This window comes from Columba livia, chromosome 1 (assembly GCF_036013475.1).
Source record: "Columba livia isolate bColLiv1 breed racing homer chromosome 1, bColLiv1.pat.W.v2, whole genome shotgun sequence".
Classification (NCBI taxonomy): Eukaryota; Metazoa; Chordata; class Aves; order Columbiformes; family Columbidae; genus Columba; species Columba livia.
In genome coordinates, this window is record NC_088602.1 from 163692285 (window position 1) to 163708669 (window position 16385).

The 16385-nt window shown below is 38.2% G+C and overlaps 2 protein-coding genes across 17 annotated transcripts in view; one reads left to right on the forward strand and one right to left on the reverse strand.

Moving 5' to 3' along the window:
- Positions 1-4204, reverse strand: part of CEP290 (centrosomal protein 290) — a 52549-nt gene extending 48345 nt beyond the window's left edge. For 12 of the 13 annotated variants that reach the window (XR_010468220.1, XR_010468218.1, XM_065042051.1 and 9 more), the window contains exons 1-5: positions 3938-4204; positions 2014-2070; positions 1282-1402; positions 858-935; positions 5-74 (exon numbers count right to left, since the gene is read on the reverse strand). Coding sequence is in view for 11 of the 13 variants with exons in the window: in XM_065042051.1 (XP_064898123.1) it covers positions 5-74; positions 858-935; positions 1282-1383 (250 nt within the window). In the remaining 2 variants the exon portion in view is untranslated. The other variant, XM_065041968.1, reaches the window with a different exon arrangement.
- Positions 4205-4246: 42 nt separating this feature from the next.
- TMTC3 (transmembrane O-mannosyltransferase targeting cadherins 3) overlaps positions 4247-16385 on the forward strand; it is a 34024-nt gene continuing 21885 nt past the window's right edge. The window contains exons 1-5 of one of the 4 annotated variants that reach the window (XM_065042063.1): positions 4247-4384; positions 10997-11097; positions 11925-12041; positions 12633-12849; positions 14666-14884. In XM_065042063.1, the coding sequence (XP_064898135.1) occupies positions 12661-12849; positions 14666-14884 (408 nt within the window). In that variant the 5' untranslated portion in view covers positions 4247-4384; positions 10997-11097; positions 11925-12041; positions 12633-12660. The remainder of the gene's footprint in view (positions 4385-10996; positions 11098-11924; positions 12042-12632; positions 12850-14665; positions 14885-16385) is intronic. The other 3 variants (XM_065042078.1, XM_065042071.1, XM_065042086.1) reach the window with 3 other exon arrangements.

The following is a 16385-nucleotide window of genomic DNA, read 5'->3' on the forward strand; positions in this document are numbered from 1 at the left end:
TTACCACATTTGGCTTGCTCTTCCCCAGCTTTTTCAACTTCTTCTAGTGCCAGCTCCACCTCTTGAGCTTTCATCTTGGAAAAAAAGAAGTACAGTAATTAAAGAACAAATATTTACTACTAAAATAAAAGATTGTTCTATAGACCTCATGTTTAAAATGATACAGACATTTATAAAATAACACTGATTTTCTCTCTTTAAACAAATGAAACCGCTCCCATTGTTCCCTGTGCTGGCAATTAAGAAGTTCAGATTGTTGAAATATCTTCTTCAATAATTTATCATACAAGGCTACCTAGACATTCAAAAGTATACTGCTGAGAATTAAAAACAGTTAAAAAGCTGCTCTAAAATCAATGTGCTGAACTTTGCTGCTGGTATTTCTTGTTGTCTGTATATTTACCACTAAACACAAGAAAGCATGAAAGATTTATATTATCAGTTTTAGGGTGGTGGTGTTTTTTCATTCATGGTGACATTTTTATTTATTCTAAAACATCAAACTAGCCTGAAAACTTCTATTAAAGTTAAAATCATCACCAAAGACTTAAAACATCTAACCAATTTTTGAGATATTTGTTTGCATTTTCCATCTATAAAACTAAGGTTCCTTAACTATATAACTATGTTAGCCCTATTCACTTTACTTCCCATTGCTACATGCCATAATCCCAAAAGCTATGAACACTCTGGTGCAAGCACACATTTTTCATATAAATGCTCTTAGGAGTAAGCATGTGTATTTAATAGAGGAAAAGAAAAAAAAAAGGGGGGGGAGAGAGTAATGATGCTTTTTTCACAAAAAAAAATAAACAAATGCATCTGCAGAATTGTAGAAAGTGAGGATTAATACAAACCTTCATTAGTGACTGAGTAATTTTAAAAAGGTGTATCAGTTTTTCTGGAGTTTCAGCTTTTAAGTCTTTCCCATCAACCTAAGCAAAGAGACAACAGTGCATTTATACAAATAATGAAATCCACAAAACATGATCATAGAATAGCCTGGATTGGAAGAGACCTTCAAACCTCATCTAGTCCAACCCCCTGCAATGAGCAAGGACATCTTCAACTAGATCAGGTTGCTCAGAGCCCCAACCAGCCTGTCTTGGAAAGTTTCCGGGGATGAGGCATCTCCCACCTCTCTGGGCAACCTGTGCCAGTGTTTTACCAACCTCATTGTAAAAAATGTCTTTGTCATGTCATTTAGTATGTGAAGAACCAGAGACAGTTTAGGGAAGAATGCATAACAAAACCCTGATGTTCTGTTTTCCTGTGGAGTACCTTGGACACAGTCTCCAACAATCTGTCCGCTAGATCCTCTTGATGAGGCAGATCATCTGGATCAACTTTCATAAGCTTCTTCCAATCCAAAATGGGTGCCATATTGAATTTGTAATTTTTTCTGGAACAAAAATTAAAATAACAATTATCAGACATTATCGGTGCCATTCAATTTTATGTCAAATGATTTCAAGGAAGTTGTCCACTGAACCACACAAGATGATTCTAACAGTTGTATCGATTTTGTAACACTGATTAACATAGTGTTCACATTTTTGCCTACTCCAAACAAGGAGACTATAGTTAAACCATTAAGTAAAAAACTACATCATGCATACTCAATGAATTTGTGACACTAACAGTGAGGGGCAAGACACATGTGAAACCTCTGTTTTAACTCTAATATCCTTCTTTGCCTCCCCACCTCTCAATGTGTTGTTTTTATGCTAATGAACAAACACAACCGGATGCCCTTTGAATCAGCCCTTGTAGGATAAATACCTTACAGTCACAAAATCATTATTTCTAATAGTTAAAACACAACCAACATCTGCCTTAGTTTGATACTACGAGCATCCATTTATTGACATTCATTTCTAAGACAATAAACTGTTTTATTAAATATCCTTTCCTGTTGATTAGAATACTTGAATTGATAAAGAACAGTAAACAGCCTGGAAACGGACAAAAATCTGATTTGAAAGCAGCGCAAAGTTTTGTTCTACTGCTTACCTACTGGTTGCTGTGGGCCACAGTGACTTCTCATACACCTGAAAGTCAATGCAGTATCTGAAAAAGGCAGAAAGGAAGTCTTGGACTGTTCTATTCTCTGGAGCTGTCTCTAGCCTTTATTATCAATATTTCAAAAATTAGATTCTGCTACATTTAAATTAGAACGATCGAAAACTATTTATTGCCTTAAATTATGAATATGGCATAAATGGTTAAGAAAACTAAGAAAGAAATAAAACTATCAGGAATATTAAATTAATTACTCAAAAAAATAATGATACAGCAGGGATTTATATTTTATAGGAAAAAAATGAAGCTAAATCAATAACTGCTAAAATGTTCTATGCTGAGCATGATTATTTTGAGATCTGTTCCATCATGCACCCTCTTCATCAGTCAGCAGTTTAAAGAGCCAACAAACGAAATTTTCTTCTGTAATGAAAGGCTGAACTGGTATTATTTTCCCCAAAAAATTTGCCTAAGTAATCTGAAAGAATAGCTGTAAGACTCTGAAATTCAGATGTATGCTTAAAGGAGGATAAAAATCAATCTTTCCTCATATTTTCTGAATATATTTTTAAATAGATGAATTTTAAATATATATATTTCTGAATATTTTCAAAAAACTATTATTTTTTACTTAAGCAATGATGTAGGAATTATCACTATGACTGAAAATCAAAACTATTCTTAAGCAAACATACAACCTTACTACTGTCAATCATTTCCTTCCTTCCATCTTTCAAATCTCTTTTTTTTCTTATAAAATAACGTCTTAAGAAAGTATCAGTCTCCAAAAGGAGAGACAGCTGTACATAAACAAAATAATCCAACTTGTTGGGAGACCATCTACGGTAAGTCGTGGGGGGCACAACCTAAGCATATGCAGTATGTACACATTTAAAGACAATAAGTGAGAACTTCATTAATTGAAGAGTTTTCTGTCATAACATTTAGCTGATCCCTCGACTAGAACCTGTGCTTTCAGTTGACAGATGATGTGTGGTGAGACACCAAGACCACGGCGCTACAAAAGGTGTGAAATAGATGTGCATTTGACATTCGTTATAAAAACATTTTCTTCACTTACTCTAGGAATCAAACACACATAAAATGCACAGATATTACAAAGTTCAGTAAGGCCAGATAGAAAAGGAGGTCTGGCGGGCATGTTAAAGTACTACCAGAACAACAATAATGTCCCATGCTGCCTCCAAGAAACTAAGAGGCAGCTAAGCTACCATGCAGGTATCTTATCCTCAGAGTGAAATTAAGCACCAGAAAGAATAGCTGTTCTTTTTCCATGAAGGTGTGTATAACGTGTAGCACAGTGACGTATACTTGAGCAAGACTGCATACGAACAAGCAGCACAGTCATGTGTGAGATCTCCTCTGCTAACTCGATATTAATTTAAAAGGACTAACCAGTCTTAAGATACTTGTGATTTTGAAATTACCTTGCCCAGACTAGCTCCCATCTACTAGCTCTACAGAGCGCTAGATCCTAACGGCAAAGCCCCAAGCAAAACAGGATCTTGTGCAGGGTTCCTGTTTTCATCCCGTTTGTAAATCCGAGCCCGGGAAGGACACAGTGACAGACCACGATCTCTCCGGGATGCTGCCCAGAGACAATTTCGCCTCCATCTCATCTGATTCTGCCGAATTAACAAATTGCCTTATTTTGCGTCCACCTTCACAACGGGGCACGGCTGAGGCACCGGTGGAGATCGGACACCGCGGGCTGTGACCTGTCCCGGCCACCGCGCTGCGATGATGCCTGAGCCCGGACGCTTCTACCCGGGACCCGCGGCCCCGCCGCTGCCCCAGGTCCAGCCGCCCGCTGTCCGCGGAGCTCCCGGGGCAGCGCAGAGCGCAGCGACTTTGGCCTCCTCCCCTCAGAGCACCCCCCGCCCCTCGGCCTCACCGCTCCCCGAGGACGGCGGCGGCCGCTGCTAGGCGACGCCATCAAACTCCCGCCGGCTCCGCTCCCGGGGACCCGGATGGACATCGGCGCGGGGAAGTCCACGCTCCCGCGGCACGACACGGTGCCAGCCGGGCACTCCCAGTCTCAACGGCCACACGGTGGGGAGCCGGGCGGGACAGGGCGCGGTGCGGCTCTGGGGGAACCGTTATCCCATCGCTGGGCCGCAACCCCGCCCGCGGACTGCGTGTCCCAGCGTGCCGCGCGGCAGCCCCGGCACCGCGGCTCCCGGCATGCCTCGGGGCCCGCCGGGCCGGGGCGGGTTCCCGACAGCCTCCACTGGCCGGGACGGGGGCGCTGTGCACATGCGCGGTGTCTGGTGGCGGCGGAGCGAGCTGTGGGCGGCGGTTGGTGCCGGTAACGGTGGAGCCGCTTCTTCTGCAGCCTCAGGTAGGGCGGGCAGCGGCGCATCCCTCACGGACGGGATTTCGGTGGGTGAGTGGGAGGGAGGGCTGGGTTCGGCATAACTGCTGCCCGGGGTAGTATCCCGCGGCGGCGGGTGGTCCTCTTCCCCCTGGCCGTGCTGCTGGGCCTTATCCGTGAGCTCTCCGCGGCTGCTGAGCGCCGGCATGCAGTGTGGCCTCGGTCTCTCGCCGCTCTTCTGCCCCGCTTGAGCGAAGCGCGGGCCCGCTCCCCTCCTCAGGCTTCTTGCCCGCCCCGTGCCCCCCTCCCCCGGCCTTACCTTAGCCCCGGGCTGCGGCCAACCTGCTCTTTCCCGCATGACCGACCGACGGGAGGGTTGCAGCACCGCCCAGATACGCGTGTGCTTCGTGTGTAAGTGTGTGTTCTCGGTGACAACCAATGATAGGACAAGGGGCAGTGGATACTAACTGGAACACAGGAGATCCCACTTAAGAGGAAACTTCTTCACAGTGAGGATAACAAAACACTGGAACAGGCTTCCTAGGAAGGTTGTGGAGTCTCCTTCTCTGGAGATATTCAAAACCTGCCTGGTCACCTTCCTGTGTAGCCTCATCTAGGTGTTCCTGCTCCAGCGGGGGGATTGGACTAGATGATCTTTTGATGTCCCTTCCAGTCTCTAACATCCTGTGATACTGTAATAGTCGGGGCCCAGATGTTACCTTGCAGAGCAGTGCAGGAAGAGATCATGCCTGTAAACTATTTGGATTCATTGATGGATGGTGGCCAGCGAGGAAGTCTGGGCGTCGGTAGTGGTCTGATGGCCCCAAAACATTGGGATCCCCTGTCTTTAGCTAAATGGGTGTGAGCACATCTTTACAAATAAAAAAAGGGAAACCAGTGACTATTTGAGGCATGTGTATAGCTTTGTATGCATTCAGCAGCAGTGGAGAAATGAAGATTTTTTTTTCTCGGTGGAAAGAGATAGGTGATCATAATGTCATCTTTGGACTTTTGCCTTTTTCTGCATTATTCATTGTTTTCTTTGCTCTCTCTTGACAAGCGTTGATATTTAAGGAAAGCCGACAAGACACAAGATGTCTGGCACTCCTTATAGTTATGTAATTTGTGCCAGTCGTGGCATGACTCTAAATTCTTGATTGTAAGGAAAGATTTTTATATCTCACCCAGAGATTGGTTAATTACAGCTCTATATTGTGTAAGAAAATCAAACTTTGTAGTTAGGGAAAGGAAAGAGACCAGATTATATTTCATGAATGGGAAATGTTACTAAAAATAGACTTCGTTATGGTTAAGTGTGAAAGAATTTCTTAGCAGGAGGGACTTTTATAGGTGGAGCAGGTGATCCACAGAAAATAGTGCTGCCTTGCTACAAGATGAACTTTCAGGAAATGGATCCCCCTGTAACACAGAAATACTGTAATACAGAAAATAAAATAATCCATTGATGTTGGAATGTTTCTGAGTAGGTTTGTTGTTGTTTTGGTTTTTTTTTAATCCTCTTAAGTTAACTATCTATTAATGCCAGTGTAGCTATTTAGTGTGCTTCAGCGTTTTTTTGAGTGTTGTTCTATTACAGAACCAACAGAAAATACACCATTACTTATACTGGTAATGAAACCAGATCCCGGTTATAATTGTGTAGTGCAGGTAGTAAAGAAGTTTGATGTCAAACTGAAGGGGATTTTGAGGTAGGCATGAAAACTTCCAAAAGTGAAAAAAGAGGTTGAGAAGAATAGAAGTATTAACCCTACACAAAATGAGAAAAGTTGTAAAATACAGAATGGCTTAGGGCAAGTGATATAGTTTTTCTTTTGTTCTGCATCACATTTAATCGCATGACAATCTTTGAATAAGTATGTCTTCTTTTGGTGGGATTGCATGCTTGCAGTTCTGGAGCCAAATAATGTTTTAACTCCATAGTAAACAGCTTGACCGATCCTGTTAGAAAAGTTAGGCATGCATGTTAAACCACAGTTTTGGTAACAGTATGCTGTTTGAAAGAGCTACTACAAAAATCTGCAATATAAAAGATCTAATATAATGTTATTAAAAATACCACAAGAAGTCATATGCAGACCAAGCATACTAAATAAGGACATGCACAGCAGAGTCTAAAGTCTGTCTTTTCAGCTTATGCCACCCATGTAGCTTTTGTTAGTTTATTTAGTGACATTATCAAACATGCACTTTCTGCTGTTGTATTTCTAGAACACTGTTGATCAGCATTATTTTAGGGACACTATTTTTGCATCAGTGTCCTATGAGGAAATAAATCACAGTTTACGTAGTTATTCTAAATATAAAAAGTGTTATTTGTTACTGTTTGAATGTAGCAAAAAAACCAAACAAACAAACCCAAAACAAAACTACAAATGAAACCAAAACACTACCACAAAAAAAAAACCCTAAAGGTTTGACTTGGAAGTGTGAGATCCTGTTAATCATTTTAAGGTATAACATATTTAAAATACATATCATGCCTGTGTGGTTTGTATTTAAACCAACTGTTGGACCAGTTGCATTGAACAAATTGAAGCTAAACCAGTATCTTCATCTCTACCCATTTTTAAATTGCTTTGTGTTTTGAGCCTTGTTTGTACCAGAGTACCCTAAAATGTCCTGAGTGTTAATTCAGCTGTTTGGTTGCCAGCAAGCTCTACACAGTCTTCCCCCTGGGAAATCTTTCCTCTGACATGTTCTGACTCCCTGTCAGAACTGTCATTCCTCATCTAGTTGATCCTTCAGAACTTTATGAAGAGAAGGCTGGGGGTCATTGCTTTGCTGTGGAATTAAGAGTACTTCAGATCAGTCCCATTCCTCTTGATCCTGTAGTTTGTGCACAGGAAGTTTGCCACAATAAAACTTTTGTTGTTATATTTATTCTGCTCTAGGAATTCAGCAAGATGAAAGAGGAATCCAGGCATGTTTTGCATTCTTCTTCCCCTCATCTTCCCAAATACTGCTTGCCTTCTCCTATATGAGATTCAAGCTCAATCATTTGAATCTCAGCTGTGCATCTAAGTTGTTTTGTACTTGAGTTATACCTTGCAGTGACATTTAAGATAAGATAAATTTGAAGACTGTGCTGGAAAGGGACAACAGAAACAAAATTATGATCTCCTTCTGTCATTAAACACTCATATTAAGTCAGGAGAAGGAATATTCAATTTAGCCCAAAAATAAAAACACAGAAGAGGTAGCAAGTAGGCAAGACAAATTAGTATATTAGCAGAGCCTTCAAAGCTGAACTCCGATGCCATTTGTAAGTGACTATACTACTGGGTTTGGTAACCCATTGTATATATCTCTTGATATTCATCAATTCAGCCACCAACTGTTAGATGAACCTGTTGCTCACCTGTTTAAAATAAAAATTAATCTAGGAGTGATTTTAACAGTTCTTTGCTTTCTCCCACCTTTGATATTTTGACTGCTTTCTGTGTGAACTGTAAATATGTTTTGAACAGTTCGGGACCTTCAGTGGTTATCAAAGTACACGTCTCCAGAGTAAATTAGATGCATGACTATTTTTTGGCATCTCCTTTGTGTATGTCTGTCTCTTCACTGGCTTTAGAACTCCAAACAGGAGAGTGGGAAGCCCACTCTGGTTACGTATGTGTATAAATGCTCATTAGTTTGTTTTCAAAGCTTTTCAAGGAACTGCCTGATCCATGCACAAATTACCTTGTTTTTGTTTCCAACAGTCTAATTAATATAACACAAAATTAAGTTCCTTGAGGTTTACATAATAACTATGCTTCACATTGCACATAGAAAGCACTCTTTATCAAAGTGACTCTGTGGAGTTACAGACTCCTCACTAATGTTTAGATCATCTCCAGGAAACAGGTGCACTTTGATTATGCTTGAAAATGTGAACATCTTGCTCTGACTGAAAAGTGTCAGGTGTATTTTTAAATCTATGAATATTTAGTAAAGTCTGAATGAAAATATTCTCCAAATATGAGATAAAAGTCAGTCTTTAGATTGTAGTAAATGATGTTCTGTTACAGACAGTGAATAAAGTGAATTTAAAAAAAAATTGACAGCTTGAACTGACTTTCAAAATACTGACTACATAAAAAGCTGCAACTCTCAATAAGAAGTCAATTATGCTGAATATTTTCAAAACTAGTACACACTTTCATACAAAAGCTGGAATAGGTCAAAACTTTGCAATTGGGACATGATCATATTTATTCCTGTCAGTTTCTCTGGAAAGTCTGAGCAGGATTAGGTGGACTGTACAAGCTTTTTTCCATACAAGAATACCATAATTTTCAAATTCTTTATTCCTGCCACTACCCATGTCTTTTTTTTTTTTCCCTAAAGAAGGAAAAAGAGACTTGGATAGAACATTTTCTATGAAGTAGGCTTCATTGGAACAGAATTTGTTATTAACGCCATTCAGGGTGCCATTACCCTTTAGGAGAAGAATCTTCGATATCTTGCTAAGTTTCTAACTTTTAAGGAGTAAGATGTGTCTAATCAACACAACTATATTTGCTCCTGCAAGAGACTGTTGTTGATGTAAGGTGGCAGAGAGCAAGTTTATTTGGGGATACCTAATTATGGGGCGCTAAATACCCATTCATATTTAGGGATTACAGCTTTATTCCTTCCTAAATACATACTCCCTAAGTTTTCCTAAACTCACAGTGGCAGAAAATGACTTCCACATTCCAAAATATCCCAACTGAGGATACTCTTAAGGCATCATTATGCATTTTTTTATTTGTGTGGAATTTTTTTCTGCAGAGTACTATTATTTTGCATTATGCAGTGCTAAATTGTCTGTATTGTCATGGATTTGGTAGTGGGTGATCAATCTGGATGTCAGTCAAGCTCTGCCCCATCCATTCCCCCTTCCTCACTGCCTCGCACCTGTGGGCAGAGCACTCAGAATGTCCTTCGCTCTCAGACCAGAGCAATTAAAAACATTAACTCTGTACTGGGGTGTTACCTCTGTTCTCAAACTAAGTCCAAATGATGACAGTGCTAGCTATGAAAAATAAAGGTTTCTAACTGCATGAAGAAAAGTAACTCATTTTCAGTTAAACCAGCATAAGTCAAAAGTAGTAAAGTGTCTGTGCTACTTTTGTGTGGTCAACAGGTTGTGCATGGCCTTGCATTTCCTGTTTTTGTGTTTGCCATGGAAGCCAGTTGCTGGAATAATGGGGGTTCTTGCAGATTTCCATTATGCTCCTCTGTCGCCAAGACCTACTAGTGCTTTTGCATGCAACAATATGTTGAGAGGGATATGGTGTGATGCATTTGAGGTTACCGAGCTTGGCACAGTTCAAGCAGTGTGTTGTGTGACTTGGTTCTAAAACCAGGACAATGCGTTTTGTGGCATATGTTCATTCCTTACAGTAAATTTAGTAAGTTGTTTAGAGTTGCCTGGAGTGTCTGTGGCTCAAATACTTGTCTTGAAAGATCAAATTATAGTAATGTATTTGCAATCATATTTGTGATTGAAATGTATATGTAAAGGAGAGTACAAATTGCAAATTAAAAAATTGTAATGTTAAAGGTGAATTTGTTTTGGAGGCCTCAAATAGGATTTGCTGATGGTGTGCTAACCACTTAAATCTGACTTTCAATGTAGCTAAATTATTTATGCTTAGCAGTTGCTTTTCATTCAAATGAAAACAGTATTTTCCCTACAGTTCGCATGTACATACATGTAGCTCTATGAGGGAACAGCATGGTCTGTAGTGGTGTAAAAGTAGAGTTCTGAGTGGAAGAAATACTAGAAATTAAGAGCAAAAAGGCAGGCTTGTCAAAGCATCAGAATTGCCTAGGATTAAAGGATAAGCAAAGTAGCTGTTTTGACATATATTCCTTGTAGGGAAAAGTAAAAACATACAAAAAGCAGTTGAGGAGCTAGCAATTAAGGCTGGTTAAGCTTTTCCTTTTAATAGGAGGCTATACTTGGGAATCTATCATTTTTTTTCTTAGTTGAGTAGCAGTAGCTGTTTCTGAAATAAGATTGTCAAAGAACTACCTCAGCAAGCAAAGGCTTGCTGCTTCAACCAATATAGAAATCTTATATTGTTAATAAAGAAGTCTCAAGTCACCAAAAACCTACTCACCTTGCAATGCTTTTTCTTAAAGGGCAAATTTAGATAAAACTTAGAGTTGGTTCTGTATGGCAATATTATTTTGTTCCATTTAAAAATGTAGGCTTGTATGTTGGAAAACCATTACATGTTGATTGTAGGACCTTTTCAGGTGTCACTGCTTTTCAGTAGAACTAGTGAACTTCAAGAAGTAGGAAATACACTGCTCAGGACAAGGAATTTCAAACTGTTTTCAGTATGGTGGGAAACAGCAGTTGCTTCTCCACTTTCTTTGTGGGGGTCAACTAAAAAACTTTGGCATGTTGAAGTTCAAAAGTGGGCTGTCTTTTCTTGTATTCCTGCAGTATGCTTTGTATTTTTTTTAATTTTTTTTTTTTAATAAGATTTTTCTGACTACCAAGAAGACCATGGATATGTTTAGACTTAATCTTGGCTTAGTGTTTTGAAGTACTCTGATCCAGCCTGGCAAACACATGTAGTAGCATCTTTTAACATTTAAGATTTTTTTTTTCCTTTTTTTTTTTTAAATACAAAGGTGGTGGCAGCTTTGAAAAAAGGTCTTCCTTGGTTGAAATAACACTAAGAGCCAGTGCTCCAAGTACTACCAAAGAAAAAGCCACCTTCAGTAGCCATTATGTGAGTAACACCGAATGGATTAGTTTGATTCCTTTTAAATGATCTTTCTCCTGTTTTTTTTTTAGTTTAACTGCTCCTGCATCTTGTTGCACACACATTCCTTCCTGTACCACTGCTTCTTATTAATTGTGATAGGTAATTGTTGTGCCTCTCAGGCCCAGGCTTCAAGCCACTAATGAGATTACCTGTCTGGATGAGATATATCTACAGCCTGTTTTTAGAGGATAGTGTTCTTAAATGTGAACGCAATTTTAAAAAACCCAATAAACCAGAAAAAAAAAAATTGCCACATTTCAGGGCTTAGGACACTAAAACAAATTATAGCTTCCAAATAATTCATTAGCTTTAATGTGTGAACCCTGATAGACATAAGGCTGGTGTTTTTACAAATTTATGAATCTACGGAATCTGGTAAATATTAGCTGTTCTGTGTCCTTACAGATGTTGCCTGTCTCTAGTTTTGGGGAAAATGCTATATATTTTTGTTCAGTCATCTTTCCTTTTTCTCAAAACTAGGTCAGAGTTCAACTGTCTGTAGCTTTTCAATATCTTTGGTCCTTACAATTGGCAGTAATCTGTGCTGTGTCAACTAGTGGTCAAAAATAATGCCTTTGAGCTGTAGTTACCTTCTGATTCTTTCAAGGCAAACAACCAGATACATAGTAATTTCACCCTTTGATCAGGTTGCACTTATATTACTTTTAAAATAATCGTAAAACTGCTATTTAATAATTTCTATGGCTTAGGAAGTTTATGCAAGATGAGAGAAAAGAATGCAAGGTAAAGTTCAATTGTAATGTCTTTTTTTCCATGCTATTTTTCTTTAGACAGGATTCCCATGGACATTCAGTGACATCAGATCAATTGGCAGAGTTGAGAAAAAAAAATGACCTTTTCATGAACTTCTGAGAAGAATGCAAATGAGCAAAGTGTGAACTTCAATGGTAAGTTTAACTTATTTATTATTACTAGTGTACTTCTTTACCTGTTCTTGAACACCTATATTTCTGAAGTTCTTCAAGTTTCCTCTTTGTTCTTCAGAGTATTGGAATTTTTTTTAAATTGTTTTTGAAATATTTTGAGAAATGCATTTAAACCTAAAAAACATGATTAATTAACACACTGACTGCCTTTTGGATAACTTACTATTCTCTGTCAGTATTTTAAATTACGCAGAGTTCTAGAGAACTTAATTTTCATAGCTCTCCAGTTTGCATCATTCACTGGAACTGCATAGCTGTCTGCTAAAAACTACATCATGATTTATCATCAGTCTTATTTTTAGTAAAACATAAAATATGGAAGAGCATCCATCCTGTGTGAGGATGTTTTAGGGGTGAGACTTTTTAATGAGACTATTTCTTTTAAAGGCTAAATTGTGTAAGATGGATGAGACTTCAGGAAAGCTTTCCATGTCACTGATTCTTAGAAATGTAGTGTCATTAACTTCTTAAATATTGGATGTCTTAACTTTGACTTCATTTATCAAGTTTAGGTTTTAATCAGTAAACTACTCAAATTTCTGTATATTTCAGCTTTTGTCCATGAAAACTCTTGGAGAAGATGGCTGATGTAAGCCTGAAGGAAGCTGCACTAATAGTTGGTGTGGTGGCAGCATGCTACTGGAACAGTCTCTTTTGTGGCTTTGTTTTTGATGATGTTTCAGCAATTTTAGACAATAAAGATTTGCATCCTTCTACTCCGTTAAAAAATCTGTTTCAGAATGACTTCTGGGGCACTCCAATGTCTGAGGTAAACTGTTTGTGAAACACTTTGAGGCACTTAGGAAATGTAAAGAAAATCTTGCAGAGTGTTTATACACTTTTATTCCCTAATGTGGTTTTAACAGTATAGTTTGTTTCTGATATAATTTTTGGTGTTAGTATTTTGCACTATAAGATCAGGAACAGATGGGATCAAGCTGGAACACAAGAGGTTCTACTTAAATTTGAGAAGAAACTTCTTCTCAGTGAGGGTGACAGAGCACTGGAACAGGCTGCCCAGGGAGATTGTGGAGTCTCCTTCTCTGGAGACATTCAAAACCCACCTGGACATGTTCCTGTGCGACCTCACCTAGGCGTTCCTGCTCCAGCAGGGGGATTGAACTAGATGATCTTTTGAGGTCCCTTCCAATCCCAAACATACTGTGATACTGTAACAGATGTCACTTATATTCTTTCTCTTTGTATAGTAAAAGAACTTGTAAGAAAATGAGGTCATATATAAAATTTTAAGATTCTGTCTGTTGTCTAATTCCAATATTGAAACTGGACAACTCTGACCATTTTCCCTTCTTGTCCTGCCAAAGCTAGACATTGACATAGAAGGATATTTATTTCTAACTTCAGTCTGGAAGGAAAGAGAACACTTAAACAGCAAAGCTAGGAGTTAGATAATGGGTATTAAATCTGTTAAATTTATTTGAGTAAGTATGTTTATATGAATTCAGAGCTTTTGGTTTGTAGCCCTTGTAGAGTGGCTGTGTTTTTATCTGAAAAGCTGCATTGGCATTAAAGTTGTTGACAAATATTGTCAAATGGCAGTGGATGAAGGATTTACATATATTTTAGAAAGTTGCATATGGTGTCATTACTGAGCAAATGAATAAAAACTCTCTCACAGTCACAGGTGTTTTGCTTGTCAAGGTATTCTGCCTTTTAATCTTTTCTTAAGTCCATAACATACAGTGTTAATTCCTTGTGAGATCCTAATTGCTAGCTCTACAAATAGACTTGATACGTAATTTTCATATAACCCTGTAATGAAGGCTTCCAAACTCTTTTTCAGATGCCATCTAGTCCTGTAGTCATTGAGAGAAAGTAGGTTCCTAAACTCCTCTCAGTAAAATTTCAAGTAGTATTTTTCAACATGTTTTTAACCCAAAAAAAGCGTAATCATGTGGAACAGGAGAAAGACATATCATTCAGTGTTGATTTTGCACTTACAAATAACTGAAAGTCAGGTTAATTTTAACTGAATGAAGTCAGATTGATTTGATAGTTCATGGCTTTTAAAATATTTTTTTCCTACCTTGTTTTTTTGTCTGTATGTAAAGTTTGGTTCCCTGTCATCCCTTGTCCCCTCTCCTTTACCCCCAGGCAAAATATCAACAGGTTGTGGGTTGACAGTTGCCTTGTGAAACAGGAAAATAGTGTTAAGTGTAGTTTTTGAAAAGGTTTATGGATGAAGTAACTGGTAACATAGACATATTGACTGGTGTGCATATTGAAAATACATAGATAATACATTTAGCTGAATGCACCAAATTTTTATTTTATTTCACAAAATGTTTTAAAACATGAAATAGCAGTGAAAATACTTGAGTAATACACTTAAACTGTGAAAGCAGGAAAAAGAATCAAATTAACTTGACATTTTAATTTTAAATTGAGTTTCACCAGATTTTTTTTTTTGTTAGTATTAATAATTTTCAGGGCTTTGTTTGGAAGGTAGATGCTTGAGAATAGAGGGAGGAATAAGGTACACATAAATTTTTAGAAAGATATTTTAGAGTAAATGTCCCTTTATATGTTGGTGGTGACTGACTGATTTATTTATTTTCTTTTAGGAGAGGAGTCATAAATCTTATCGTCCCCTTACAGTTCTTACATTTCGCTTAAACTACTTGTTCAGCGAGCTAAATGCGGTTTCTTACCACTTCCTAAATCTGGTCTTTCATGTGGTGGTTTGTGTAGTCTTCCTCAAGGTCTGTAAACTTTTTCTGGACAACAGGAGCAGTGTAGTTGCATCCTTGCTCTTTGCAGTGCACCCAATACATACTGAAGCGGTAGGTATATCTGTGGTGTGCTTAATTTATTCAAGCTGTATTAATGAACCTTAAGTTTCATGGGGTTTTTATCTGTTTATATGTTTGTAACTCCAAAAAGCGTGTGATTTTACTTGTATTTACTCTGCCTTTTGCAATGAGTGGTAGATGTGACATATTTAATGCTTGGAGTTGTTTGATATTTCATGCAGCTACTGAAAAATAAAGAAAAGTTAGTTATTAAATAACTTGGGTCTCTGCTATGAACATTGACTTTTATGATAATGGCTACTTTAACTTAACTAGATATTTGTTTTCTGTGATGGTTGATCCAGTATAATATTTTGCAAGTACTATGAATACCTCTTAATTTATTTCCAGAATTGCTAAGCACTCCTCTCTAGCTAATCACCAAGTCTGTTCTGTCCACTTTCTTTTATGTCAAGATATCTATTTTGGCAAGATTCTTTCTAGGATTGTTGTTGTGTGCTACATCCAGCTTAAGGGCCATTCTGTTTGAACCTTCAATTTTTGAACGTATCTGAAACAAGAAAGGGGAAATACATTTCTCATCTTTCATATTTAACATTCCTTAGATTCTGAAGGGAGCTTTTCACTTCTATGAAAAGTGTTATCTATACAAGCTGTCTGATTATATTATTTTTTAATGGTCAACCAGGCTTGCAATGTTCTGAAGTAAATGGAGTCTTGTGATGACCATTCATTAGATTTGTTTTTGTCAAAAACAATGGTAAAGCAGATCTGTGGAATTCTCTGCTGTTATTTCTGCACCACTTGGACTGGTTTTCCTAGATTCCAGTTCACATGTGTTGGAAAGCCCGTTTTTAGTCTATTTTTTTCATAGTTTTCAGAAAACTGAAAATGTTCAAACCCTTTGCTGTTTCCGAAGTGTTACCCTCTTTTTTAAAAAAAAAAATGGGTTTTTTTTGGAGGAGGGGGGGATGTCTTTTGATATGAAGAAAATGAGAAGGGTTTGCTCTTACATTATGTTGCCTTTTTTGGTCCTGATTTGTTTGGGTGAAGAGTTCACATCTCTCTCTCTTGTTCTCTAAAGACACAAGTCCCTGTCAGTAGTGATCCAGTAGCCTGCATCTGTATTTTGAGCACATCTTTATAGGAATTAAGTTTATGGGGTTTATAATTGGCTGCTACTTGAGCTACTAATATGTCCTTGCTAGAAGTTGTTAGTGGCATGTTTAAAAATGCAGAAGTTAAACAGTTAAAATTTTTTGCTTGCCTCTGTGCTTGAAAACACAATCGCCCATAAAATCTTGGGTAAAATAGGGGAGAAAAAAAAAAGTTAATTTGACTTGGTTTTCTGTTTATTTGAAAAAAAACATGCTATAAATTTCAATGTTTGGCTTTTCTCCTTGCAGTAAATGTGATAGTATCTTTGCAGGAACTTTAGGTTGCCAGTGACTTACGTTAGTGGTTCATAGCTTAAGTCACCCTATGTAATTTTATCACTTTCATTCCTAACAGGATGATTCTTTATCATACT